Consider the following 27,778-nt stretch of genomic DNA (forward strand, 5'->3'; position numbering starts at 1 on the left):
CAAACGTATAAAATCAGCAGGGGATCAAATACTTTTTTCCCTCACTGTAGGTGATTGGTTTGTCATGTCACATGTTTTGTAGTGCTCCTCTGACCGACCGTCCTTAAAATGGCTCCTCGTCTCTGACAAGTGGCCCATCACACTGAATTTGGTAGTGCTCATGGGGCACATTGTGCACGGGTTGTGGAGAGGTAAACTATGTCACCCTCTGGAGGTCTGTACTTATCTACCTTACGGGACTGTTTTGGCTGTGGTTTCAGGGAGCATGGTTTTTATTGATCTGTGGTACCCAGTAAGGAGGTTCAGTTGCTCTTCCAAACTGCTTTTGCCTTGACTTTACTGTAGAGGTTGGGAACCTTTTCAGCTGGCACAGCCATTAAAGCCAAAAATAGTTTGGAGAGCCAGTTAACACATTTTTCAAAAAGGTTTTATACATGTTTTCTTATTATCATAGTTAACTTTACTATTGTTGCACAATTTTATATATATATATATATGTGGTAATGTGATAAATTTACACTGTTTCACATTGTGTTCTTGACCTAACTGTCTGCACTTCACCTAATAGGCCTGTAGGTGGCACTTGGACTTCATTTAACCAACTATGATAGTTTAATCAAACGGTAAATCAATACAAGGTGCAGTATGTAATTAAGAGTACATTGAACACTGCTTACCATTAATGCGACTTCCAAATATGTGAATTTGTCTGTCTATTCGGATTGGAAAGAATTATACTTGTCTTTTTTTCTTCTTCTTCTTTCAGCCATTTCACCTTTGTTTCAAAATTTAAGAAATTACCACTCTGCTCCACATTGTCCAGTGAAATGTGAGTTTGATGTGCCACATGGTGACTGTTTGATGTAGCCTATAAATGACAAACGGACATCAATTATGTAATATTTTTTAAAATATGTAGAGTTTTAATTGAATTGACACTATAGCTTTCGTGATTCGTGACTATTTTTTTCCTGGCATTGAGCAACAGGCAATCACTGAAAGAGCCATAGGTTTGTAGTTGTAGTAAGTTTGTAGTTGGTGGTTCCACTAAATGGCAGAGACTCCATAATATGTCAGACTGGCTTGGAGCTCTGTCTGGGTGATGTCAAACTCTTAGAGCAACAGTCATCGCTGAAAGTCATGGTTGGGAAACTCCCCAAGACTGACTGTTTCTCTGTACACCATTGCTTAAATTCTTATGTAATCGAAATAAAGTATAAAAATAGTCCCACTGTACCAATTTTTTTTTTTTAACTGATTTTAACAAATTATAGCAGCATCATGTTTATAGCAGCTAGAATTTATGCTTGTAATATCTTAATATGTTTAGAGCTCATGTTCAGCACTAACAACATGGTAACCATTTCTGGTAGTAAAGGGGGAGTATTCCTGATGGTTGTTTTATTTATTTATTTATTTATTTATTACTATTTTCTTCTGCACAGCAGGCTCTTTATATTCACCTGTGTATGTCCTAGTCAAGGTCCATCACTCCTTTTAAATGTCCTTCTAATCAATACATGTGACACACAGTCCTGCCTGAAAGATATGGCCCTCTTCTGTTTAACTTTCCTGATCATAACATTTCCTATCTGTTACATGCCACCCTTCTTACATTCATACGATCATGTTTGTCACTGGACCCTTTGGTGGCTGCCACTTATTAATACTGTGGTCTTACAGCAAGATGCATAGGGGTGTTATAGTGAGTAAAGAAATTCTCCTGATACTCAGTGAGCAGAGCTCCTGACTAAGGCACAGCAGGTATGTTTACAAACTCGCAGACAATAGGATGAATTTTGGTGGTTTCTGTGTACTAAAACCCATGTTCCTCAAGATAGAGACCAAATATGCCCAAACGTCTTGGGATGTATAGTTAGTGGGTCTGTTTTCTTTTCTTTAAAAAAAAAAAAAAAAGACATTGCAGTGGTTGAGAACACTATCAACTATTACAATTAATACATAGTTAGTATTTAGTTAGTATAATTATATTTTGTGTATATATAAAAATGTAGTCTAGTTGCTGCCTCTGTACTTCACACAGAGAAAGCGAGGGAGTAGAAACTGTGTGTTAATAGGCTTGTGAAGTTGTTAGGTCGCGTTAGTAGTAGCTGTTGCACTATATTGTACGTGTTAAAAATGCTAAAGCATTTGCGACTGTCAGTGTTGGGCTTTAGTTAGCAGTAACCACCTTCATATAGCGTTTTACTTATCCACAAATACATGTCTGATCAATACAACACTGTACTGTCATCGGACACTTTTTTTAAATTATTATTCTCACAGCTGCATTCAAATTGGACACCTGATGGGAAAATGGATGGAAGGATGAATAATGATGGATGAGATGTTGTACTCGAGTTTGTCCAGGAGATGTCACTGTAGGATAGATTTCTTTTACAAGGTCCATACAGAAGAATTGAAGACAGTATAGCAGAGTGTTTCCCAACCGGGGCGCCGCGACACCTGGACTGCCGTCAGATGAGAGCAGGGGTGCGGTGTGAAAATCCTTCAAACGTTTCTGAAATGCTAAAATATGTATAATACATATAATATATATGAGAAATATCTGATGTCTGAAATAATAATAATAGACACAGAGATAAGATACACACACGTATATCAATAATAATAATAATAATAAACTATGTATATTAAAAAAGAATAATTCCCTCCCCCTCGCTGAACCGTCAGTAGCACGTCAACATCAGCATGTGTGTTTTATCTTAATAATTAGCGTGTGACGATGCGTGTGTAGTGCAAAAGAATATGGACAGATTTCTTAAAAGAAAAGCTCCAGATGCTACTGGACTATTAAGTTCATGCTCGTGTAGCTAAAGCCTTGTTTATACTTCGCCTGTCTCCGCAGCGCGAGCCTCCCAAAACGGACGAGGCGTTTATACTGACGCGCTCGCCGTTGTAATATTCTTTGAAACGAAAGGGGGCGTCGATGAGTAATCGTCCGATAAACCAATAGGGAATAGCTGAGAGAAGAAGTAGTTTATCAGAAGAACCATAGCAACGCTTACAAACATGGCGTCTCGCGCGGAGTTGCTGAATGCTGAGGAGGAATTGTGTTTGTTGTTGACGATGTTTGTTTTCTGAACACTTCACTAAAACCCACATTATGGAAAAAGAGCAATGAATCATATAAAACCCAGTATAACTTGAGATTATCACTTGTCACATTACAACAAAATATAGCTATAAATGAGAGCATGTATAAAACTAAACTGAACAACCTCGATTTCTTATTTTATTTTTATTCATTTCATTAAGATTTTTATTAAACATGGACCTTTACTTTCATTAAATAGACTTATTTATTGTAGGCTCATTTTGTAAATGTTAGCAGTTAGCTTGCTTGTATTTCCTCATTTGTAAGTTGCTTTGGATAAACGCGTCTGCTAAATGAATGTACATGTAAATTACTGTAGACATAAGCAAAATGTGGGAGCTTCCTGCAAATTTCTCACGTTTACAAAATCAAGTGATTGTTCACCCCTCAGTGTAAATGTCTCTTTATGTACAGAGACAAAGGAAAGTTATTACAGAATGATCTGTCAATGTAAACGTCTCTATGTGTAAAGACAAGAGAATGAGGTTGAATCACTGTCTGACTGTGTGATGTAGTGACTATGTTTATTTGTGAAGACAGCCTACTGATTAATGAAAACATAGTACACCCAGAAAAAAAAAACTTTCAGATGTGGCTCTATTCATTCAACATTCATGTACAAAGCAAATCCACATCACTATTTTTTTTTTCATTTATTTTTTTTTAAAAAACCTTAATCAGTATACAGTATAGCTCCTCTATGCTTTCTGTAGGATCTGTCTATGAAAAACATTGTACTGTACAACCCTTTTGGAGAAAAAAACACCCTTTTGATGTTTACATTAAAAAAATGTAATTAACTTTCCTGGCACTAATTAGAGAAGCAGTATTTATTCTTTCTAAAAAGAATTGTCTATTTGTGCTTGTATGGTCTGAGGATTTCAAACAGAAAGGAGTCACATAACTGCATAATGGTCACTTTAAGACACTGAATGCTGGCAGCGACAACAGCCTATGTGGGCCAATCTGTAAATAAAGATTACAGCTTATCAACTAAGTTAGCAGAACTATGAATTAAGCAAATATTTTATAAAGATGCAATAATACAAGCTTATGGGGGGGGGGGGGGGGGGGGGGCAGGATCTTCACTACATCACACATGAGGAAAAATATGTTCAAATGTTTCTACATAATTTCTTGAGTCCAGGCTCCAGCAAAACAGTTTTGCATGTATTAAACACCTTGATAATTTGGTCAGGTTTTTAATTTAGACAATTTAATATTGAGTAGTGAAATCTGACAAAATATATATCACCTGCTCTATTATTACACTAAGATGACATCATTCTATTAACCATGATGTGCATGATTGTGTAATGCTCAGAGTGGACTTTGTTCCACTGTCGATTTAGTGAACCAATAAAATGTGAATAAATCATATTCCATATCATCAGATCATAGTTGAAAGGTGGCTGTTATGAAGTGAAAGGTTATTGTACTCTTGCCTGATTGTTCACCACAGCTGAACCTTTGAAAAATGCCCAAATTTCAACAGCATCATAAGTTCCACAAACATGACTGTATATCTGTCTTCACTGTATATCTGGCCTGTCATATGTATCTTTCACCTTGAATGGTTATAGTGCCTGAAAACAAGCTGAGAATACATCCATGTCAATAACTGGCTCAATACAGGAATACTGGCATACACTAAAACATGTACTTCTGTCTCCAAATGGGAGGGATGATTTCTATAAGTATTGTTATGACCTCACATCTCCAGGGTCCCCAGTTCAATCCTGAGACCAGGTTTCTGTCCATGCAGTTTTGCACGTTGTCCCCATGATTATCTGGGTTTCCTTCAGGTTCTCCATTACCTCCCACCTTCTAAAAACAAACCGGTAGGTGGATTCCCTACACTATATTGACCCTAGGTGTGCATGGTGACATGAGATGGTCCGGTGTCCCATTCAGAGCGCATTCCTGTCTTGTTCCTAGTGTTCCCAGGATAGGTCTGTGATCTGCCTCGACCCTGACCAGTATAAAGCAGTTACTGAAGATGACTGAATCAGTAACAGTGTGTATAATGTATCTTGCAGCCATGAAAACCCATCCTAAATCAGTTTCACTGTGACGGAAACATATCAACTAAGCATAACGTTGTTGCATTAAAGAAAATTCTTTCTTTTTTTTTGTCAAGATTTTTTTGGTTGTTTTAGAATATATAAGTAAACAGAATTACCAGCAGTGAATGTCATAAACATAATGAACTCTAGTTAACTCTCTTTATGCTGTTTACAACACAATAACGGAAGTATTAATGTGATGTGTGGACAGATCTAAGCCAGTCTAAGGGGAAATTACTCAACCATGAGTCAGACATGTTTCAGAAAGTTACAACAAGCTTGCTCAATTATTCTAGGACATGCCTAAAATATTTTTACAGACCCAAACAATGTTAAAGTTTGTGCTGTATGCGAGTATTTGCCACACCAAATATGTTTACAAACCATTTAGGGCCAATCTATAGAGTTAGAGTGACGTCACAACACCCAGTTTAAGCACAAAGCTGTTCCGTTCTGTATAGCATACTCTATACTATTGGTACTGATTAGAATATAGGAGTGCAATATAAGTTTCAGCATACTATATAGTACGTTAGCAGGAAGGATATGCTTATTTTGACATCCTATTCAGTACAGTAGTGTGATTTTAGTAGCAGTTTATTTTCTTAGGCATATTTTATAGACTAAACCTTTTGAACGGCAGCATACTATTTGACAAGAAAGTATACGTATAGTGTGCGGCAGTGCTTGGGTGTAAATGTAAAGTTGATCATAGGACATCTTGTCACGTAGAAAGCCACACTGACGTAACCGTTCACCTTTGTGCTACTTTTCTTCGTCATACGCGGTCACGTTCACTGTCTCGCGAGAACCTGGTCGGCGGCTATAAAAGTGCGTTCAGCTCCTCGTTCAGGAAAGCTTAGTAGCTCTTCTAACCCGAAACTTAAAGTTTGACTTCCTTCTACAGACACAGAACAACAGGTGAGTTTTTAAATATTATCCTGTGTTTTTTTTTTCCTGTCCCGACAAAATACTTCTTGTGACTAGTCGATTAGTTTAATAGACTGTCTAAATCTTTTACAGTGACAGATATGCCTCCAGTGGAAATAATGAACGAGGTGTGTACATATATAGTTCTTAAAATGTCCTTATAAATACTATATTTGTTATTATATAGTGTTATTTCGCTACCATGCAGTGTCTAACTATACACTCTCAGAAATAAAGGTGTACTATTCCACCAAATTGTACTGTTCCTAGTCACTAGGGTATATCTTATGTACTTTTAGTATGTATCTTCATACCTTTTTAAAAGTCATTTACGCCACATAATTGGATCTTAAGGACTTTTTTTTTTTGTCATTTAAAAGCTATTTAAAGGTACACTACATATCTACTACAAGGTAAAATATACATGCTAAATGTACAAATGATTGACCTTGATGGTACCACCCTGCTGGAACAAAAAACCCAATAGAAACCATCACAGAAATTGTCATTCTTTCCATTACAAATACCTTTACAAACCATCACCATTACTGATCCTTAATGGTATCCAATAGACATAACATGTAACCTATAGAAGGCAACAAATTACCTGTAGAGACCTACAGGAACCATTAGTTTCCATTAAAACCAATATGATTCCCATCATAACTGTTAACAAATGACAAATTCTATGAGGGTTTCTGTTGCCGCCCCCCCCAGCAGGGCAGTCCAATAAGGACAGGTTCAGTTTGATACCTTTATTTCTGACAGTACAGCCCAAAATGTCATGTACCATATTATAATAGTTATTTGTATTCCTTAACCTTTGATGACATTTAGAATGTGGTTACTCGAGTGGCCAAGCTCCCGCTGGTGAGTTCCACCTATGGTATGGTGTCAGACTTGTACAGTAACACCAAAGACAACCATCCAACCTTCAAGTCGGTGTGCGAGGCCGCAGAAATGGGTGTAAAAACGCTCACTTCAGTTGCCTTTACCAGTGCCTTGCCAATCATTGGCAAACTGGAACCTCAAAGTAAGCATAATCTCAATATTGGGCCTGTTTACACATTGTATTTACACAGAACAAGCTTTCTCAGATTTTTTTTTGTTTTGTTTAGTCTCTCGGGCTAATGACCTCGCCTGTAAGAGTCTGGACAAAATTGAGAACACCCTGCCAATTCTTCGCCAGCCTTCTGGACAGGTGAGCTAAAAATTAGGCAGTAATAATTCACAGCAAACATCAACCAAAAAAGGTCCATGTGGTAGTTTTTAAGTCCGCATGCTTAATTTCGGTAATGACCTGTCTTTGTGTTGTTTTTCTTATAGCAGAGATTCTTTAACGTCACATTTCTTTACAACTCTTATAGCTTGTTAACAGTGCTAAAGACCGGGTCACTGAAACCATGAACGGGGCCAAGGAGACCATGTCTCACACCCTAAGTCATGTGATGGAGAGCGTGGAGAAGACAAAGATGGTTGTCTCTGGTGGTGTTCACACAGTGATGGAGAGCAAAATGGCTAAGCTAGTGAGCAGCGGTGTGGACACTGCTCTGAGCACTTCAGAGATTCTGGTAGAGCGCTATCTGCCTGCAACTGAGGACAGTCAAGGTGAGTGAGTGCTTTCTGGTATATTGTAATAAACATTGGAAATGTTACCAGCTATAATATCAATGTGACCTGGCTTTGCTTTATTTCTGTTTCTAAAAAAACATACAAAAATGTAGGATATTGCAGTAAAAATAGCATTCCTAGTTTTTCTCTGGGTAAGTTATACAGGAGTTTTAGCTGTCCCTAAATAGCTTTAAAGGATTCCTTTTTAATAGGAAGATAAGTGAACCAAAAGTCATCCAACCAAGTTCAACCCAAAGAGATGAACTCAAATCCATAATTATTTTTGTTTTCAGTATAGTACAATCTTTTGTTTATATAACTGTGGTGGAAATTTCCAGACCTCTAAACATCTGCTTAACCTCATTTCCTCAAATCTGTTTCTTTTACATGCTGTCCCAGAACATGAGATAAATGTGGCCAAAGGTTTTGATGATGAGGCCAATGCTCCCAGCTACTATGTGCGATTGGGCTCAATCTCTACCAAGCTGCGTCAGAGGGCATACCAGAAGGCTATCTACAAGGTTCATGATGCGAAGAAGAACAGCCAAGAGTATGCCTCTCAGCTAAACCGTACCATGGATGTGGTAGGTGACCTGCAAAGCCTCAAAATCTCGTGTTTTTTTTTTTTTTTTTTTTTCTATCCAGATGACCGTCACTAGTGAGCTAAGAATAGGCTGCTTGGTGAAACTTGTACTCCAGCTTGCCTAGAACTTTAATTTGTGTATTTTATTTATGAAAACAAATATGTAGCAAATCCCAAGAGGTAATGCCATAAGCTCCGTTCATGCCAGGTGTATCAATACCAGTATGCAAATTGTTTGGTCTATAAATAATAAAACCTATTCTCTAGCTCAACTCAAATATAACTGTCACACTGTGTCCACTTCATGGTAAAGTTTCTCAACCACACATTGTTATTCAATGAGTCCAATTGAGTAGGAAAGCTCATGATAATGCAAGAGTTGACTGACTTTTCACTTTTGAATGATGAATCTGTCTTCATTAGATTGCGTACACAAGAAAAAACATTGATGGTGCCAACCAGAAGGTGGTTGAAAAATTGAGTACGTTAATGGACTGGAAGTCTACATCTCAGAGCGACAGTGACACGGACAATAAGGCAGAGGTACACATTTTAAAAACCCATTTTCTGTTCCTTGGCTAAAGAGCTTTAAGCCATGACAAAAAAAGTTACTAGACCTTATACAAACCTTTTTTTTCCCCCCTCCCCTCGTTTATAGCTAATCGAGTCCCGGACATTGACCATTGCTCGCAACCTGACGCAGCAGCTACAGACGACTTGTTTGACTCTCGTGTCCAACCTCCAGGGCCTGCCACAAAACATCCAAGAGCAAACGCTGTCCATTGGCCGCATGGCCATGGAAGTCTACACCAGGTTCAACAATGCTGCAGCTCTGAGTGACCTGTCCGACACGGTGCTCATAAACACGCGAGGTCAGCTGAAACGCATAAGAGATTCCATTGACAATGTCATGGATTATATGGTCAACAACACGCCACTCAACTGGCTGGTGGGTCCGTTTTACCCTCACACAGAACCGACTAGACAACCAAGAAGCCAGTCCAGTGAAGAGAACAGTGGAGAGCCTGAAGTGGAAATGCAGTCACTAGATCAGAAACATTAGTCTACTAATATGAGGCCTTTGCTATGCTTTCTGAATTTCTGTTTAGCCTTTTTTTTATCTTGATGGGGGGGGAGTACATTCATTACTACAAAATACTACTCATTCTATTTCTCCCTCTACAACTATCTCTATCAATACTACTCATTCTATCTGTCTTCTACCCATGAAATAAACAATTTTGCAGTATTACACTATCAAATAATCAATCAGAAATGTACAACACATGAATGAGTTTTGTTGCATAATCAGCATTATAACTATGAAGGTCTTTATGTAATATATTACTTTTGTACTGTCTTTCTACATTTCTAATAAAGTCATAATCATATAAACAGTTAAGTGTGTAGTACTTTAAGATTTTTTGTGTGTTGAATATAACACCATATAGGCACATGTCAAGAAATTCTGTAAACCAAATATGCCTTCAAAAACAGTCTAATTAGATTTCTAAGCATCCATTAAAAAAATTTTGTGTGGCATAATGACAGTAAGTAAGAGTGCAAAAATAAAAACTAAAGTAAAAAGAAAAACAGCACAAGGCTGTAAGAGAACTGATGCACTTTTAAAGGCAAAAAGTGACTACATCAATCATCCACTGTAACAGATGGGTGTCCCAATCAGGGTGTGTTCCTGCCTCATGCCCAGTGACCATGGGATAGACTCTAGCTCCACCTTGACCCCAGTAAGGATAAAGAATAAAGTGTTAACTGAAAATGAATGAACATTGTTAAGCTGAACAGCATTCTCACATAGCCAGTAGCTTTAACAAATAAAGTGTAAACATAAATACAGTCAGAGCTCCCCTCTAAAATGTTATTTGATATGTAGTTTATCCTGACATGCAAATTGCTTCTCTAACGTGTTAATATCGAATCTAGTCAATGAGCTCAGCTTGGAACTGTGCCCTATCCAAGATCATACCATTTTACAATGCTAGAGTAACAGAGCAACAACACCAGCATCAAGTGGACATTTGCTCATGATTAAATAATATTTCATGAAAATTCTACATGCACATTATATAATTTTTTTGAATCACAGCAATTATTCACACTATCATAGTAATTATGTTGGGTGAATATCACATTCATATATACAGATGGGGAAAAAGAAAGAAAAATGTATGTATATATAAAATGTGTTTATATATATATGTGTGTATATATATATATATATATATATATATATATATATATATATATATATATATATTTTTGTGTGTGTGTGTGTATATATATATATATATATATATATATATATATATATATATATATATATATATATACATACACACACACGCACACCCATTTATTGTATGTCTGTGATTTTGTGAAAACAAAACATTAACAAATACTTGGGGGGGAAAACAGAAACATAGAATCTTTATGCTCCTTTATGATGAAATATTTATTGTTTTAGTGCCGTTTTATGTATTTCGTCCAGTTCATTTCGAATCTTGCGCCTGGTTTTTTCAATGAGTTTTTTTTTTTTATTTTATTTTATTTTATTTTTGCTAGGTTTATTTATTTATTTATTTATTTGCAATTGTGGCTTAGAATGTAAATGTAGAATAAAGTATGTGTAATGGGGGGGGGGGGGGGGGGGCAGCAGCAGAAGAAGAAGAAGAAAAAAAACAAGATTCACCCAATGTATTTCCGGGTGTGTTAACGAATAACTTCCTGTGTCATACAATTGTCTCAAACAATTTGGCGGTTTGTAGGAAGTCGTTAACGAAACAAATTCTTTAGCTAAGTCAGCTGCTGTAAGAAACCGAGTTTTACTTCACCGACTCGTTTAACTAAATTATTAATGTCGTTCAGCGGTTCAATATCTCTCTGTTTTCTCCTTTTATCCGGTGCTTTTATTGAGGAGTGTCAGTATGCTATGTAGGGCGTCGTGCCCCGCGGTTAGCTAACTGTGTGTCGTGTGTTAGCTCCGCTCCCTGACTGCACTCAGCTGAGCTCGGATTCCTTCACACGACTAGCGGGCAGCTGTTTAACTGTCCAGAGGATTTATACGTTAAGAATGATGTGTAATGTTCAGGATGCCGGTGGTAAATATTTATGGTGGTGTCTTCAGAGTCTTGAGTTCCATCTCGATGTGGCTGCCAGCACGAAAGGAAAAACAAACATGAAGCATCTCAATCTGGGAATGTAAGTACATAACTTTCAGGAGGTCTTCTATTTTGTTTTCCTTTGGATAGTTTTCTTTAGCTGAGAACCTGTCTGTTGTGTTTGTAAATTAGACATCTTTTTCTTCTTCTTTTATATGAGTGTTTCTTGGCGTCAGGCTGAGGGAAGTGTAAACTATACGAAAGAGGAAAAAAAACATTGGTTACAGTGGCTAAGCTTTCAAAAGTCAACCATGAAGTTAATAACCAGCAGTACAAATACCTGTTACCACGCAATGTGGGGGAATATTTACAAAAGAAAATATTTTAAAATGATTTGAACAAGACATTCTTGGAACAAAATCCTCATTTTAAGTTCATGGTATGTTTTGCTCATACTTTTGAACGTTTTATATAATTATATATGTACACAAGACGTTTGTTTATTATGCACTGCTCCTTTATACTGTGGAGATTGCATACACTGTACAGCTGTGTATGTATATTCACCACATCTCCTTGCTTGTGAAATCTTATTTGGCCTGTAAATGAGTCATTCTGTTATCAGACCTGTGCCAGTGCCATTTCATTCCCAGACCTTGCCTACAGAGAGGAAGAAAGTACCTTTTATAAGATGCGCCTTTTCATTTTGATGTAGCAGATGGATGGATAGAAAGACACATAGATATACAGATACAACTTTGTTGTCATTGCAAGTACAGTACTCAAATGAACTGCAGTTTAGCCTCATGCCAGAAGTGCAAACAGTAGCATTGTGAAAACTAACAAAGTGCAGGTTGAATGTGTAAAGAATATATGCAGTTAGTGAACAAACAGCAACAAGGCTGTGGACAGTGAATATGTGCCGTGTAGCTACTGAGTACAACAGTATGAATGTATGAATTACACTGTTATAATTGAAAAACTCCAATAGGTATAAAATATATAATATATGGAAGTATTAAATATATTTAAGAGATGTGTACATTGTGTACAACATGCACATATGTGTGTATGTATATATAATATAATATAATATACGCACTCTCTGTATTGGTCAAAAGTTTGTAAACACTTGAACTTAAATGTTTCGATATATGAAATGAAGCGAAATATTCCGAAAAGCAGCCAATAAGTGTCCAGCGTAGGTGGGATTGGGGGGAGCAGGTGCGCATACTTCCGGTTGAAAAGCAAGAAATTATTTTGTGGAAATCTGAGGATTTCCACAACGATCAGGATCAAACTGGACACCGTGGAGCTTAAGCAACTCTAAATGTCTTGCTGCATATTGTGTATTGTTAAATTTATTCATGTATCACGATACTTAAACTTTACTAGTCTGTGATATTAACCCTGTGTAACTTCTGAAGTGTTTGTGCTTACTGTAGTCTGGTTGCATATTGAACAGGAACATGTTTGATAAACCAAATAAGGAGGCCGCCTACCTTGTGGTCCATTTCTTGTTTAAGAAGCTGAACCCTTCACGTGTGCAGGATGTCTTTAGGTAGGTTACAGTTAAAGATAACACAAATACTGCAGTCTCCTATTTCCATCCTCTCATTTCACAATTATTTGCTTTGTCGTTTAGACATTGCTGGCCAGTTTTGGATCACAAGGCAGATGCTGAATTTCGTAAGGTGACGTTTGGATGGCTCCAGGAAATAGTGGTATGCTGTAAAGACAAAAGAATCTGACCACTTTACACACAAGTTTTAACTAATATTCTGTCTAAGTTGTAATATACCTGTATCTCTGTACTCAGAACGAGAAAGGGAGCAATTTTCCCAAGGTGGTTGCATCACATTTACACTCTTCTTCTGGACCAAGATTCATCAATCTTATGCTTCACTTAGCTAAATATGTCATGCTCAAAATTATGAGGACTTCAAACACAGGTAGAATATTTTGACATTTCACTCACCGTTGTTTTAAGTAGTAGTTTTTGTGCTTTACCACTGCACAGTCTAATATTGTTCTGCTGAATGTGGAAATTTAGATGGCACATGGGTTCCAGAGGCTGCAGCTGTTCCTGCAAGTTCTCAAGAGTTGGAGATGAAGCGCTTTCAGATGGTGAAGAGACGCTTCCAGAGAGTGTCCGTGAAGCAAGACGCTTTCATTCAGGAATATCAGAAGAGAGCTAGGTTCGTTAAAGTACTGAAGAGACATAAATGCACGATTTTGCACAGTAAAATCGTCTTTGTTTTTGTTTTGTTTGTCAGATCAAAATGTCTTTTTATTTATTTAATTTTTTTTATAGACATCTGGAGAAGTCTTTGAAGGACCACAAGGCAGAAGATGTCAAGTATGATGATTTGCTCAAGTATGTTTTGGCTCATTTAAAGCTCATATTTAATGGAATTACGTGCAAAGTTTAGTTCTTGGTTACTGCATATCATGTACTGTTTGTGGCTACATTAAACCTATTAGTCCAAAGGATTATTGAACCCATTGTGTATTTCAGTTGTTATGCCTTCCCATCATTCAGTAAATATACTGATTTCTGCAGTATGCCCATTTCATTTTAGGACTCGTTATTTATTATTTATTTTTTTTACAAGTTGGCACTATAATTTATAATTATGTCGGTCATCTTCATTAAATTGATGATTCTTGTAGGAAATATGAGAACAAGACCAACTTGGAAAAAGACCTCCTGGAAAAGATTCACAAGGTTTGTTGTAGTTTGGCATCACAAATTCAATTAAATAGTAACATGCTTAAATGCAGCTTTATATATCACTATTTACTTCTAGTGACCTGCACTCACTCAGTTGCTCACTTAGTCAGCTTATGAGTTAGTCATTAGTTTGTGAATGAAGATAAATGAAAGATTTTCCTAATGAGATGCAAACACATAATTTGCAGTCAAGCTCTGGTGTTCATTTCTATTTATTTCTTATATTTTGTACCCCAAAATAATAAAAAAATAAATTTGCACCAACTCCTCATCTTTGCTAACTGTCCTGTTTGATTTTAGGTTCAAAGCATGTGGGCTGAGATTGACGAATCTTTGTCCAGGCTAGAAGGAGAGCGGAGTGTGTTGGCCAGTGTGATCGAGGGCAAGGTTGATCAGTATGTGTTGGATGGAAAGGACATTAGTGTGAAGATTCCTGCAGTTCTTCTGGAGAGAATGGAGAGGTTATCACCTCAGGTCAGTCAAGAAATGCACAATTTTAGCTTGTCTGTAACATCTCACTGGCCACTTTAATCTTCCGGTCCAATCTTCAACTGTCTGGTTTTGGTGAGTCCAGCTTCCTGTTCTAGATTGACAGGAGTGGAACCCAATGTCTGCTGTTGTAGCCCATCTGTCTCAAGGTTTGACATGCTTTTCTGCTCACCACGGATGTAAAGAGTGGTGGAGTTACCCTAGCCTTCCTGTCAGCTGGAACCAGTCTGACCATCCTCTGACCCCTCGTAAAAACATTTCTGCCCGCAGAACTGCCAATCACTGGATGTCCCCCCCCCCCATAAAATCTGTAGACTGGTGTGTGTGTGTGTGTGTGTGTGTGTGTGTGTGTGTGTGTGTGTGTGTGTGTGTGTGTGTGTGTGAAAATCCTATGAGACTAGCAGTTACACAAATAAAATACTCAAACCAGACTGTCTGCTCATAGGAAAGTGACTGAGATCAAGTTTCCCCCCATTCTGATGTTTATGTGAAGATTAATTGAAGCTCTTGAACTGTATTTGCTTGATTTTATGCATTGTGCTGCCACATGGTTGCCTGACAATTTGTCTGGATAGTTTTGCATAAATGAGCAGTTTTACGTGTTCCATTTAAAGTGGCCAATGAGCGTATACATTGATGTTTATGAATTGAAAGTAATTGAAAAAATTAAGTAACCAGAACTCTTTACCACAGTGATTAAATGAACAAGAATTTCTTTTTATGATGTACTTAGACCAGTGCTGGCAGTTTGTATGAGGGAGGTCTGCCAGTCATCCTGCGTTTGCTTGAGCTTCTGAATGTGGGATTAAGACTCCTGAACGAAGAGCGAGCCAAGCTTTCAGGTCCGACGTCACAGCTCAGCCACCAACCTCTCCAGGAACAAGCTTTGCTCATGAATCGTTCAAAGGAAACGCTGAAAAACATGAGGTATTAGTTTTAGAGCATAATAGTAAGCAGTGTCTTTTTTTTTTCTGGCTTATTGCAGTAAATGCAATTACCAAAACCACCAGAATGAGTGTTTTATAGAAATTGTGTTGTGATGTAAAGCATGGTATGACACCTTTATTAGTTACATCAGCTGCTGGGCAACTGCAAAACTGCTTATTGGTTTCAGGTGGGAGCAATTTGTGTGTCCCCACCTACAAGGGGGAAGGTATCTTCTTCCAATATAAAGCCATGTGGACTACTGGTAGAAGGCTGAACCCATAAAATAACATTTAAACGTTAACCTGTTCTCTGTGTCTTTTGTAATGAAATGTTACCGATGGTTAGTGCTGATTTATTTATTTAGGTCATTGTTTTATTATTTATTTATTATTGAGCTGAAATATATTGTTGCTTTCTAGGCGCAAGTTGACCAAGGAGGATATACCACAGATTAAGAGTAACATAAAGAAGCTGGAGTTGGACTGGCAGACAAAGTGGGCTGAATGTTTGAGTCACACTCCCTTGAGCTCTTTTCTCAATGATGATCCTGTAAGTTTAAAGTGAATCTGTTTAACTTTCTTCAGGAGTATCTAAGTCTTTGAGACTGTTCTGAAGATCACTGCTATTTCGATTCATGTATCGTAACTTATCTGCTTGTTATAACCAACTACTTTGTTCAAATAATAAGGTTGGTAGTGAAAGGCTTATGGAATAAAACTTGGTTCTTTTCCATTTGTTGACTTTGTTTATTCCTGACCTCTTGAACACTGACACAGGTCTTAGACTTCCTTTCTCCAATGCCTCCTCTATCCTTCGAAGCAGCTTCTGAAGTTAGCTTCAAGGCTAGTATCTTCTCACACTATCCAGCTAAACTTTCTGGTAAGTTTAGTTGGCAGGTTTGTTTCTGGTTAGGGGTGTCTTTTTAAAAAAAAGAAATAAAATTATTTATGGGGGGGCATTGCTTGCTGTTACTGCATCCTTAGTGCAGTATTCATGTTTTTTGTTTGTTTTGTTCTGGATTTAGAGCTAGCAGGACAGACTCCTAAAGATCAAGAAGTCAAAACAGATGGTGATTTCTTAAGGTACCATAACTTCCAACCGTGCTTCAATATCTAGACCGATCAATAAGAATCTTTTGCAATAGCTGTGTTTTAGTGACTGGTTTCTCATAAGACCCATCTTCTTCCCCAGCAGCTCTCTTCCAATAGAGGACAAAACAGAAGACATACTTTTTTCCAGTTGCTTTGCTTCACCAAGGCCAGTGACTCCATGTGGTGTTCATCATTTAACTCCTACTTGTGTTAAGATGCCATCAGTTGCTCCTACACCCAGCCCTTTTCAGGTAGGTATGAAATGGCTGAAAATATTGGCTTGCTTGTCTTGTTGCGCGCACACATCGTAACTCCATTGTCTTATGAATAATAATTTTGTACTAAAAGTGTCTTGCTGTGAAACTTGTACAGCCATCATACTGAACTGTGATTTTTGCCAGCACTGATCTTCCTACTGTAGCTTTCTGATAAATGGAGTTTATAGAAATTGCAGTGGTGCAGCAGGTGTTATAATGAAGTTGATGTGACTAGTAGTTTAAATCTGGGTTTAGCCCTCTTGATAGGTTTATTCTATGAAATAATAATTGTCCTTAATGTGTAGTTATGAAAATCTGGGCATGTGGCACAGGAGGTGGTTCACACTTTGAATTGGTATGTAATCATGGCTGATGCCAACTATGTATGGGATCTCCCAAAAGTCTCCACACATATGGGACTGTTTGCCAGCACCACATCAGTTGTGCCTTTTGTAAGTAGATGTTCGTGGATGTTTACTTCTCAGTTGGTCTGCAACACTTCCAGCTTTTCTGAATTTAAGTTTGACAACAACGTTGTATGATGTTTGCCATGTTTATTGTCAAAGTCCATCGCAACCTCGCGACAGCTTCCAGATCCAGCCATGGGAATGATTTCAATATGCTCTTCTTTTGTCAAAGGCATTATTAAAGGCTATCTTGGGGGGGAAGAGAAATTTTGGAATACATTTTTATTATTAATTACCCTTATGTATGGAGTCTTGGGACACGCTGTAGTAGTGGTCTTGAAGGAGTGACCTCAAAGTGCTCTTTTGATTGTCAAGCAACAGGTAGAGGTAGTAGGAAACTGATGCATGGGAAGTTCTGAATTATGTGCTGCTCATCACTAGCTTTCCCGAGATTATACCTGCTTTCTGATGACCGGGGCGAATTAAGGGAAATCGCAAAGGACGGATACAGAGCATACAATCCTTTGTGTTTATGAGGACTGTTGCTCGAAATTGTTCACAATAATGCAAAGTCTGTAAAAAGAATCAGATTTGCCATGGTGTCTTAAAAGCTGTCTTTGGTAGCATTATGAAAACCTTGTATTTTTGTAAGTGTTCTCATTGTTTACAGGTGAGCAAGAGCAGACCCTTGCCTTCACAAATGAAGACGTCTGCTGTGAGGCCAAAGGCTCAGATTCTGGATTTGGAATATGAGAATCTAGCAAGTCAGGCATGTACAGACTATCAGCTATTCAGTATCCTGTGATTCTGCAGTGAAAACTGTGTGTGTGGGGAAACTGATACATGGACAGTTCTGAATTATGTGCTGCTCATCACTAGCTTTCCCGAGATTATACCTGCTTTCTGATGACCGGGGCGAATTAAGGGAAATCGCAACGGACAGATACGGAGCAGACAATCCTTGTGTTCATAAGTGTTTTGGTCTATGTGTAATTGAACTGTGTTTGAGTGCAGTTTGTCTGCCTTTTAGTTTGCTGACGCTGTGACCATGAGTCCAGTGGATGGAAGAAGAAGCGGTATGGAGCTGGAGCAGTTGCTGAATACGTTATCAGACCCCTTTACAGCAAAGAAACAGCTCCCTCGCACACCAGAAAGCTTGAGTAAGTTTCCATTGCAGTTTTTTGAAAGGAATTTCTAAAGGCATGGGAATTTTTTTTTTATTTTTTTTTTATAAAGACATTTGTGCAAATAAAACTCCTCATACCAGCATTTAGTCAGGTAGATGAAGCTTTTATTGACCTGAAGGGTCTTCTGTACTTTGAATTAGTTCTTAATTTCTGCGACTTTCTCTCAATATAAATTGCTTATTTATTTCAGTTATGGATGTCAGAACATCATGGAGAAAAGCAGTGGAAGAAGGGAAGGTTGAGAAAAAGCATGAGAAATGTAATGATAGCCTAACGCCAATTTTCGAGGTTAAAGAAAGAAGCCCCAACCCAGAAACCTTTTCCTTGAGAGATTCTTCAATACTGATGGCCAACCCTCTCCCATGTAGCCCCCTTCCACCCCAGCAGGGGACCTCTTGCCACTCTACTCTTGCCTGGGACATGTCGCATCTGGAGGCTCTAAGCCAAACCTCCAGCAACATCATCCACTTCAGCATTGATCATGAGACATTTCCAGAGCCAGAGAATGACGCTTCGTTCAACTGCAGTGATTGCTCACAGGTGGTGGAAGAACTTCTTCTCCCCCCAGTTACAGCATGCTCTCCTGCAGTAGAAACTACATGCCAAATGGTTCGAAGACATCTGAATGAATCCCCTTTTATGGGGAGGTTCAAGGACACACACGCTGACTTCATGCCATCAGCATTAAGGATAAGTCCAGGGTTGGGTAGTTGTAGTGGGGAGAAGGTATTTTCTCTGGACTTGGACCAATTGGAGAGTTTCTCCTCTCCTCTACGAGAGGAGCTCACCCTGCCCAATCTTATAGCATTCTCACCTATGGATGAACTCTAATCAGAGTCTGGTGTCTTAATTCATAGTACAAACAGTTCAGGGAACAACTGCTGTTTTTCACCTTTGTGTTACAGTGCCACTATTGACAGCTTGGTTGTGGGGAACTCTGGAAGTTGAAAGCTGTAGAAACTTTTACTCTCTAACCGTACAGCTTTTCTCTTTTTAAAGTAGCTCTGTTCAGTCCTAACAATGTGTTTTTCAACACCTGGTTTGTCTTAAAGTTAATCAAAAACCAAGATTATTTGTACTAATATTTTTTTTTAAATGTTTAGTGTTATGAATGAAGTGAGCAATTCTAATAGAAGCTTGAACAGGTTTAAGAACAGCCAATATGAATTTAGGCTAATGCAACAAGAATGATTTAAGCAGTTTCTCAATTGTAATAAAGTATCTTTGTGCACTGTTGGTTTGGGTTTTTTTGTGTGTCTTAATTATACCAGACTGTAAACTTCCATAAACAAGCTCAATCTGTACATTCTGAAGAGTGTCGCTGAATACATAGATTGTCCTCCTGCTTTTTCATGATGGGGGTCAGTCCAGAGTTTGCTATTGCCAGCCATAGATTGAAGCTCCTCCTGGGCCATCCGCAGATATTGCCAAGCCAGGGGTGAGATACAGGGTGCTTCTCAATATTCAAATTGATGCTTCCTCGTGCCTCCGTCTTCCAGCCCATGACCTGGAAATTGATTGGTCAACCATCTTGAAGTACATAGCAATTCTCTATTTGCTCTGTGAGGATGTTTCCAGAGGAGCTAGGAGGTGTATCCTATGCGGAAGTGTTTCTTGTCAAAAACTGATGCGTGTATAAATTCCCCTCCTCCTTTACATCTGCTACAATCTTGAACAAAAAGTCCTTTGATGATGTGATGGAATTTTGTGTGAAATATAATTAAATAATAGGCTTACAATAAGTATTGTCATGAATTGATCCTTGCATGTTGCATATGCAGAGCTGTACAAAAGATGTGATAAATTATGTATTAATTCAGTGTGGAATAACCCAGACATTTCATATACTATCAGTGCATTTTGCTTTATTAAGAATGTTATTAACCAAACTCCAACAACATAACAGCACACCCTGAAGTGCAGTGAGGTCATCCATTTGAGCACAGTCATCATTAACTGGTGTTGCTTTGAAGTAATGCTTGAGCGAGAGCAAGGATATTATGTTCCATTTGACTTGCTTTGGTTTCTCTCTCTCCTCTTCTCAGATCTCATCCTTGCATCTTTCCCTAAGGTGGGTGGAGCTAAGATGTGAGGAAAGGAAACAAGGATGGAGAAATGAGAAGCACCCAGAAACTCTCTAGTGGGTCCTGGGTCTGTTCCAGCATCTTTGTCTTTAAGATGCATGAGACTACTATAGTGGGAGCTGCCCAAGCACCCTTCCTTGTAAGGTGTCCAAACCATGTACTGTTGCCTCTCATTTTGGAGGAGCGTCCTCATAGTCTATTCATTTATTTTGCTGGCAACCAGCTTTCCGCATGGGATCAACTTGGACATATTTTGTAAAAAGCAAACCCTTTGTACTTTCTCAGAAACAAAGGTACTTTTCCTTGTTGCGGTGGTGGTATCAGAAGGGTACATTTTTTGTATCTTTTTAACCTGGGAAGATGCATGTAGTGCAAAGCTTTAAACATAGTCTACATCAATGGTCCTCAAGGTCCAATCATGTACCTTCAAATTATTTTTCATAATTTCTCTATATTCACATTTCCAGGTGAAAGAAGTACCCTTGATACCCCATGCACCAAGGAAAGTTACTTCAGTTTCTTAGTGTTAGGTTCTAGGTTGAAAGTTGAATGGTTCTTTAAATGAAGCAAAGTGAATAATAATCCATTGGGGTGCTATTTTATGTGAATAGGCTCCATCTAGCATCCATAATAGTTTTCAGTGTGACTCTGGAGGAGCCATACAACAAGGTTTCCCTTCTAGAAAAGTTTTCCAGTAGAAAACTAGCACAATGAACCACCTAAAAGGAGACGCTGGTCATTTAGCCACTTTAATAAGCCTGTATTGTACTGTTTTCAACTGACACCTGTTAGGCTGTGACATACATTTTAAGATAGGGGGCACAAGTAAACTGTGTAAAATGTAGACGGTGGAAAAATAAAAGTAGAACAGTACGAGTGTCTGTTCTGGGCGGCTCCATTCCGCCTCCAGGACTCCGAGAGCTCACAGCGAAGTAACGCAACACAAACATGGCGCCCACTCGCAACGCTACACACCGCTGAGAATAACGACAGCACGGCGGGGAAAGTTTCCACACAGAAGCGTCTCGGTTTCGTCTTGGACGTCCAGTGGACATTGTGTGCGACTCTGAAGACGGTGTGAGGAGGAGCTGAGAGCTGTGAGTGGTCTACATGTCGGCGCTCTTTCCCATAGTCGTGTAAACAGCTGGTATGTAACTGTTACTTAAGACTCTGTTCGTCTGAGAAGTTTCTTGGTTTTGAAAATACCATGTCTCGTTTCAAATATGCTTCGACGCAACCGCGGAAGATATTTTGCACGACATAAACAAAAAGGGGGAAATGTTGTAGTTTGTCTGACGGCGCATGACTTTTGACTTCCCGCAGAGAGAGTAGGTTAGGCGCCGGGTGAAGCTTTATGGCGTGGTGTTGTTTTGGGTTTGCTGTAACACGAGGAAAGTGGTATAAGACGAGCAGAGCTAGCTCGACTGGGTGAGGGTTTTGTATTTCTAGTGTCGCAGTACAGTCGCTGTGGTCAGTGGTGTTGTGAATGGGCTGTGTGAAGCTGACTCTGTTAAATGTCTTGTTTAAAGGATGCAACAGTTGCGCGCAGAGAACGGCCACTTTACAAACTAGGCCCCATAATCGTCTCATTTAAGCACAAAAGCTGCAGGTGGTTCAGGGTGTGTCCAGGTATACACTGGAGTCATTTAGCTCTTGAGAAACACATCCGCCTGTTCGGTAAAGCCAGGAAGTTCAGGGCGGTAGCTGATAACGCAGCCTGATAGATGACTAATAACTGATTTATTTATGTATTTTTTTTTATGTATGTGCATATCTATAACTTCTATCCTGCTTCAGAGGTGAATCACCTTTTGAACAGGGTTGCCAACTCTTTTCAGGGGACCGCGCATGCGCAAGAGGGCGCTAGACGTTGCCAGGTGACGTCACATCTAATTTGTATGTTTATTCAGTCGTCTTGGTTTTGCGTATTAACACGCGTTGCTTGTAGGTTTTTATTTATTTTTGAAGGAAGACACGTAGTATATAATAGAAAGCGTTTTATCAGTATAGAAAGAAATGTATTTTAACTCGCTTTGTTACTACTTGTAAGAATTAATTAGTCTTTCATCAGGGCGCCACAAACCAACTATTCGCACGTTTAACGAGAGTCGAACCATTTATTTACAGATTTACAGAATACTATAATTTCTATTAAGAGCAGAGACGAAAAAGAAACACTGATTAAATGTAGTTAGACGTGAGGAGAAAGAGGGTTTTGGAAGGTATGCCTTAGTTTAAATTGAACACACAAGAAGTACATGGGCGCCACAAACAATGGTGATCAGTGATTGGTTGATGGGAACAACAGTGGTCCCTGATTGGTCACTGGGGACACGAGTTCGACTCATGGTGCGTTCAAGTCATGACCGAAAGATCGTTTTTACGGTTTGAACACACAGCACAAAGCCGTAATTACAAGTGGGAAACTCTGGATTTTCTTCGAGTCCTGAGTTTCCAAGTTGGGGGCATGTCAGTAAGTAAACATGGTAGAATCAATGGACAGTAAATTTGTTGAAAGCTAACTGCCTGCATAAAATACAATAGCATTGTACAATGACTGTTATATGTAACTATAAAGTTTAGTGGCTTCATAAATTGATGAAAAACATAAAAATAAGCAAAACACACCTGATGCGCGTTCTTTGTTCTTCAGTTAAACAGCTGTGCTTGTGTGTGTATAATATAATATATCTCATAGGTAATTAAGAGAAGATGCACCGCCGTCTTGCTCTGACCAAAGAGACTTGAACGCATCTGACATCATAAATACGACTTCCCAACTTGTAAATACGAAGTTCCGAGGAGGACTTGAATTCACAGTCAGTCAGGCTTCACACACTGATGGTGAGTCGTCCAGAACTGCGCTCTCAACTCATATGCCTAGCAGCTGTGAGCTGGAGAGGTGTAACAAGTGCAGTACATTCGCTAATGTGTCCTCTAAAATTTGCTAGATATGTTTCTAGGCTCTCTTTAATTAATTAATTAATTTTATAAAGAAAGTTGCTAAATGGCTCTACAAGTCTAGCGACAAAGTTACTAGATTTGTTAACACTGCGTTTGAAGCTCACGTGGTTTCAAGGGTTTTCACTCATTAATTAAAAAAATAAACTAAAACAGTCTTTTAACACTTTTAGTTGGAAAGTATGTGCTGTTGAAATGTTTATTTGCATAAAAATTATAATTATAATCCTATTTGATAAGGAAATTGCCTAAATGTTGTTGTATACCCCCACCAGTCCTCTCTCTCACACTGTCCCTTGTATCAATGAGCACTTTGTGATGGAAATGTTTCCCTATTCCCTTCAAAGGACAAAGTGCATTGTGAGTATTCTCCTCTTCTAGGGGAGATCATTTGGATGCTTACCTTGCATTGCATTCTGGGTGTCTCATGAATGCACTGGATGTTCTTTGATATTTGTTCGGCAACACTGTTATAAATTGGCAAACTTTTGAAAGTGCACTTTGTAGTGAATTATGTGCAGTTTGAGACAGATCGGCACCAACACAGTCTTACATAAAACATAACTTTTAACATGCTTGAATTTAGTCCATATTCCAGACACCTGTTAGTTTCCTTTACAGAGATTAACTAAGTCTGTAGTAGGTTTTATTGCTGATGTCTAAATGAAGGTAGTGAAACATTTCTCCAAGCTACATGCATTAGACAACGTATTCTCTTGCCCTCAGTGCAAGAAATCACCTCATGGTCACCTCACATCGTGGTTAGATTTTAGAGTGTGTAAGTGGGTTTGCAAATATCAAACATGTAAATAAAGGAATGTTTACAAGTTTTCACTATAAGACTTTCTACGTTCAACCTGTTGATCAACAGCTATATGATATTTTTTATATATATATATATATATATATATATATATATATATATATATATATATATATATATATATATATATATATATATTATATATAAATAAATATATTAATTGCACTTTATCTGACTTGACCTTGTGACTGTGTTTCATGTCATGCAGAGTAGATCAGTGTTTAGTCTGTGAGCTTGAAGATCACACACAGACCTTGTGGTTTGCTAAAGTCAGACTGTCTAAGCCCGTGCCATGAAAAGTTGGAATCGTAAAAGAAAGGCACTCCATAGAGAGTGGGAGACAGAGGTAAAAGAAGGGCACAGGGCAGGAAGGCTGGGCCTCTCCAGTGAAAGAGAAACATGACACTATCCTACTGTAGGTGTGTCCTTTCCACCTTCAGCTAGCTGACCATTGTTTAGGAACGGCTTGTAAAGGACACTGCTGGCTTTGGTGTGTGTTTCTGCTCTCTAGTGAATATTTCCATTCGTTCAAGTGCACTTAAAACTAGTGTTTAGACCAAGGAGCTAGCTCAAACGGTTGTTGTGTGTGCTAGCATTTGAAATGAAAAGCTGTGGTAGTCCAGCCCAGATCCAGATAAATCCTTCAGTACTCCTAGTAGCAAGTCCTGCTGTTTTGATGATGTAAGATTATGTGACAAGTCCACTAGTTCAGGGTTTCTCAAACTTTGTGCGGTGAAGGTCCCTTTTAACATTTAAAATTTCATCAACCCCTGTGACTTTTAATATAAATTTATTGAATAAGCATGATTAAACTTTGCAAACATTACGCATTAAAAAAAAAAATGCATACAATACTGTTTTGGCTATTTCTTGGAGCTATAGTGCATAAATTACTGAACTTTCCACTGAGTGTTGGTTAGTTTTAACTCATTATTATTATTACCGGTTATTGAGTTTTGGCTCAAGCAAGTCAACTGCCAAGTCAAAAAGGCTAATAACCCTAAGAACTCAATAACAAACACAATAATTGTATTAATTGGGTTGAGTTGGGGTTCCTGCCACTCTGACAAAATTAACAGAAATTCCCCCTTGGCTACACTTTAAAAAAAAAAAAAAAAAAAAGGTTGAGAAGCACAGCAGTAGGCCACAAATCCTTCTCTATAAGCAGATGATTCATTAGTACTATTTTGTTCCTACTGTTTCTGCAGTCAGCTGTGGGTGGGAACATTAGGCTCTGCACAGTTTTAATAGAGTGCGCTAGACAGTTTTGCCTCCAGGTAGGCTTTCTAAGTGACCGCCATTCAGCAGTGTGTACAGCTCGTGATGTGGGCAGAATAACATGATGTGTGATGCCTGTATCCATATCCAACTTTATTGGGTTGCTTAATATTGGCCGTTTTAGCATAAATTCTACAAGCAGTGTGTTTCTCTTCCTCTCCCTGCCTTCTTCAGTTTGACATTGTTTCTTACTCCTATACAAACAGTGGAGATAAAAAAAAAAAAAAAAAACACTCTACACGCCCCGTGTGTAAAATGGCAAGTTTTTGTGATTTAAACTAAGATAAAATCATGTTGATAGACGCTGATAGATTCTTACTCAAAAAGACTGAGTGGTGTAATAAAATAAAATCTGCTTCAACAATGTATCAGCTTAGGGGAGTGCACACTTATGCACCAGGTTATTTCCTATTTTTCCCTAAAAGGTTTCTGATTGTTTTTCACTTAATTTTTATACATTTGTAATTTTATATTGAGGGTGGAAAAAGTTCTGCTATGATTTATCTTAGTTGAAATTTTGTCCATCAGAAAAACTTGTCATTTTAACAGGGGTATGTAGACTTTTTATATCCACTGTACATGTATGCACAAATCTGTCAAGTCTTCAGATATAAGGCTGCATTTGGGAAAAAATACACAGAATTAACTGATTAGACACTGTAGAAGGTATGAATGGCATGTTTAAGCCTCGGGACTCGGCAGCAAGTTCTACTTACAATGAGATGGCCTTGGAAATCTAAATGTACCTTCTAACATCAGGAACGAAAGGCACACACAGTTGATGGAACTGCCAGTTAAATGATAGCCAAAGTCTGTTAAAACTATATTAGAGAGTGTATATTTGTGAAAGAATAATGCATGAACAGAATCTCATTTTGAACAGCTCTGTTTCTGAGTGGTGAAAGGTTTCATGGCCTAATTTGAATGTCCTCTTGCATGTCAGGTGATTTTGTAATGCAGGTGTGGCCATTTTAGGAGCTTTCCAGTGAGCCACCACATTTGAATGGCTAACGACTGGATCGAGTTGGGTGGAGCGCGCACGTAGAGTAATCCGTCTGTAACCTTAAAGCACTTTCACTTGGATAAGGTTTAAACAAAATAGTTTTGAGGCTGATTCACCCCGTCCTGACGGTTGTAAAAGGTGTCCCAAGTTTGGGTGTTAAATTAATCTCTTCACCCGTTATCTTGGTGGTGTGGGGTGTGTGTAACATCCAGTCATGACCTCTCTGAGCCACTCACGGTTCAGTCGCAACAGGATTGTAAATATTTGACTCATCATCCTATAGTGTATGGGTATGCAGACTGCCTCGTATGAAAATGCACTCAGGCCACTGACTTTTTTTCTTCTTCTTTTTTTTTTTGTATAAATCGTGCAGTATGGCACATGGATAAGTGTATAACTTGTATTGTTAGATCCTCTTCATCCTATGTCCTGTAATGGCCTAATCGGGGTTCCTCTTTCAAATGAGGATCCGTCCTAATGGCAGTAAATGTAACAGTAGTGCTGTTAAAGCCTCAGAGTATGTCACATGTTAATCATTATCTCAATTCTGGTTTTACTGCTGTGACACATGGCTACAAATGAGCCCTCTAACAAGCCCTTCCAGCATTTTTATTGTGTGTTGTGGGCTTGATCAGTCTTGGACATTTCACATGAATGTTTCCGTGGGTGTTTTTTTTTAATGAATCACAGCACTCATGATCCAACAACGATAAATCATTTTAGTCAAAACAATGCAGGTCAACCATAAACTATACCACAGGCTTCGCTATTGTGTATGATATCATAATTTTTTTTTGTGTAGCAGTATAACCAATGTAGTATTTTGTCCACATGTGTATCTTACATCCTCGTGTCACTAGATAGGTACCTATTTTCATAGCGGCAAATTGCTGCAGTAGTATTGTGTTTCAGTGCACAAAAAAAAGTGTTGTGATTGTTTTATTAAAGCATCAATACACATCACTCGCGTGTTATATTTGCCGTTGGGAAGGTTTCTCCCCTTCCACTTTACTGCATGTTGTTAACAGCATGTTGTCCTGACAGCTCCTATCAACCATCTGTATGCCTGACTTTGTATACACACATGGATTTCTACACACACTCCCAGAATCT

General features: G+C 38.4%; 3 protein-coding genes and 2 non-coding genes across 9 annotated transcripts in view; all 5 read left to right on the forward strand.

Annotated features, from left to right (window-relative positions):
* Nucleotides 1–6,017: 6,017 nt before the first annotated feature.
* On the forward strand, nt 6,018–9,705 carry plin2 (perilipin 2). The gene is made up of 8 exons (XM_017472797.3): nt 6,018–6,105; nt 6,208–6,242; nt 6,952–7,147; nt 7,233–7,315; nt 7,482–7,722; nt 8,125–8,309; nt 8,732–8,851; nt 8,967–9,705. Exons 2-8 carry the CDS (start codon nt 6,216–6,218, stop codon nt 9,369–9,371), a joined length of 1,257 nt encoding a protein of 418 aa, XP_017328286.1. The 5' UTR covers nt 6,018–6,105; nt 6,208–6,215; the 3' UTR covers nt 9,372–9,705.
* Nucleotides 9,706–11,033: 1,328 nt separating this feature from the next.
* On the forward strand, nt 11,034–19,752 carry haus6 (HAUS augmin-like complex, subunit 6). 2 transcript variants are annotated; one of them, XM_017473253.3, is made up of 16 exons: nt 11,034–11,524; nt 12,890–12,985; nt 13,070–13,148; nt 13,244–13,376; nt 13,478–13,622; nt 13,739–13,801; nt 14,098–14,152; nt 14,459–14,632; nt 15,381–15,574; nt 15,994–16,123; nt 16,351–16,453; nt 16,599–16,656; nt 16,766–16,916; nt 18,000–18,098; nt 18,360–18,489; nt 18,707–19,752. In XM_017473253.3, exons 1-16 carry the CDS (start codon nt 11,397–11,399, stop codon nt 19,345–19,347), a joined length of 2,379 nt encoding a protein of 792 aa, XP_017328742.1. In that variant the 5' UTR covers nt 11,034–11,396; the 3' UTR covers nt 19,348–19,752. The 2 variants fall into 2 exon arrangements, with proteins under 2 accessions (XP_017328742.1, XP_017328743.1); XM_017473254.3 differs by having other exon boundaries at nt 16,769–16,916.
* Nucleotides 17,721–17,851, forward strand: LOC124628388 (small Cajal body-specific RNA 8). Its single transcript, XR_006982884.1, has one exon. It is a non-coding gene; the product is annotated as a small Cajal body-specific RNA 8 (non-coding RNA).
* Nucleotides 18,159–18,289, forward strand: LOC124628387 (small Cajal body-specific RNA 8). Its single transcript, XR_006982883.1, has one exon. It is a non-coding gene; the product is annotated as a small Cajal body-specific RNA 8 (non-coding RNA).
* A 1,740-nt stretch (nt 19,753–21,492) lies between the features above and the next one.
* Nucleotides 21,493–27,778, forward strand: part of dennd4c (DENN/MADD domain containing 4C) — a 51,887-nt gene continuing 45,601 nt past the window's right edge. Inside the window, exons 1-2 of one of the 4 annotated variants that reach the window (XM_017471874.3) lie at nt 21,493–21,747; nt 23,299–23,444. In XM_017471874.3, coding sequence (XP_017327363.1) covers nt 23,442–23,444 — 3 coding nt within the window. In that variant the 5' untranslated portion in view covers nt 21,493–21,747; nt 23,299–23,441. The remainder of the gene's footprint in view (nt 21,748–23,298; nt 23,445–27,778) is intronic. The other 3 variants (XM_017471875.3, XM_017471876.3, XM_017471877.3) reach the window with 3 other exon arrangements.

The sequence above is a fragment of the Ictalurus punctatus genome, chromosome 7 (assembly GCF_001660625.3).
Source record: "Ictalurus punctatus breed USDA103 chromosome 7, Coco_2.0, whole genome shotgun sequence".
Classification (NCBI taxonomy): domain Eukaryota; kingdom Metazoa; phylum Chordata; class Actinopteri; order Siluriformes; family Ictaluridae; genus Ictalurus; species Ictalurus punctatus.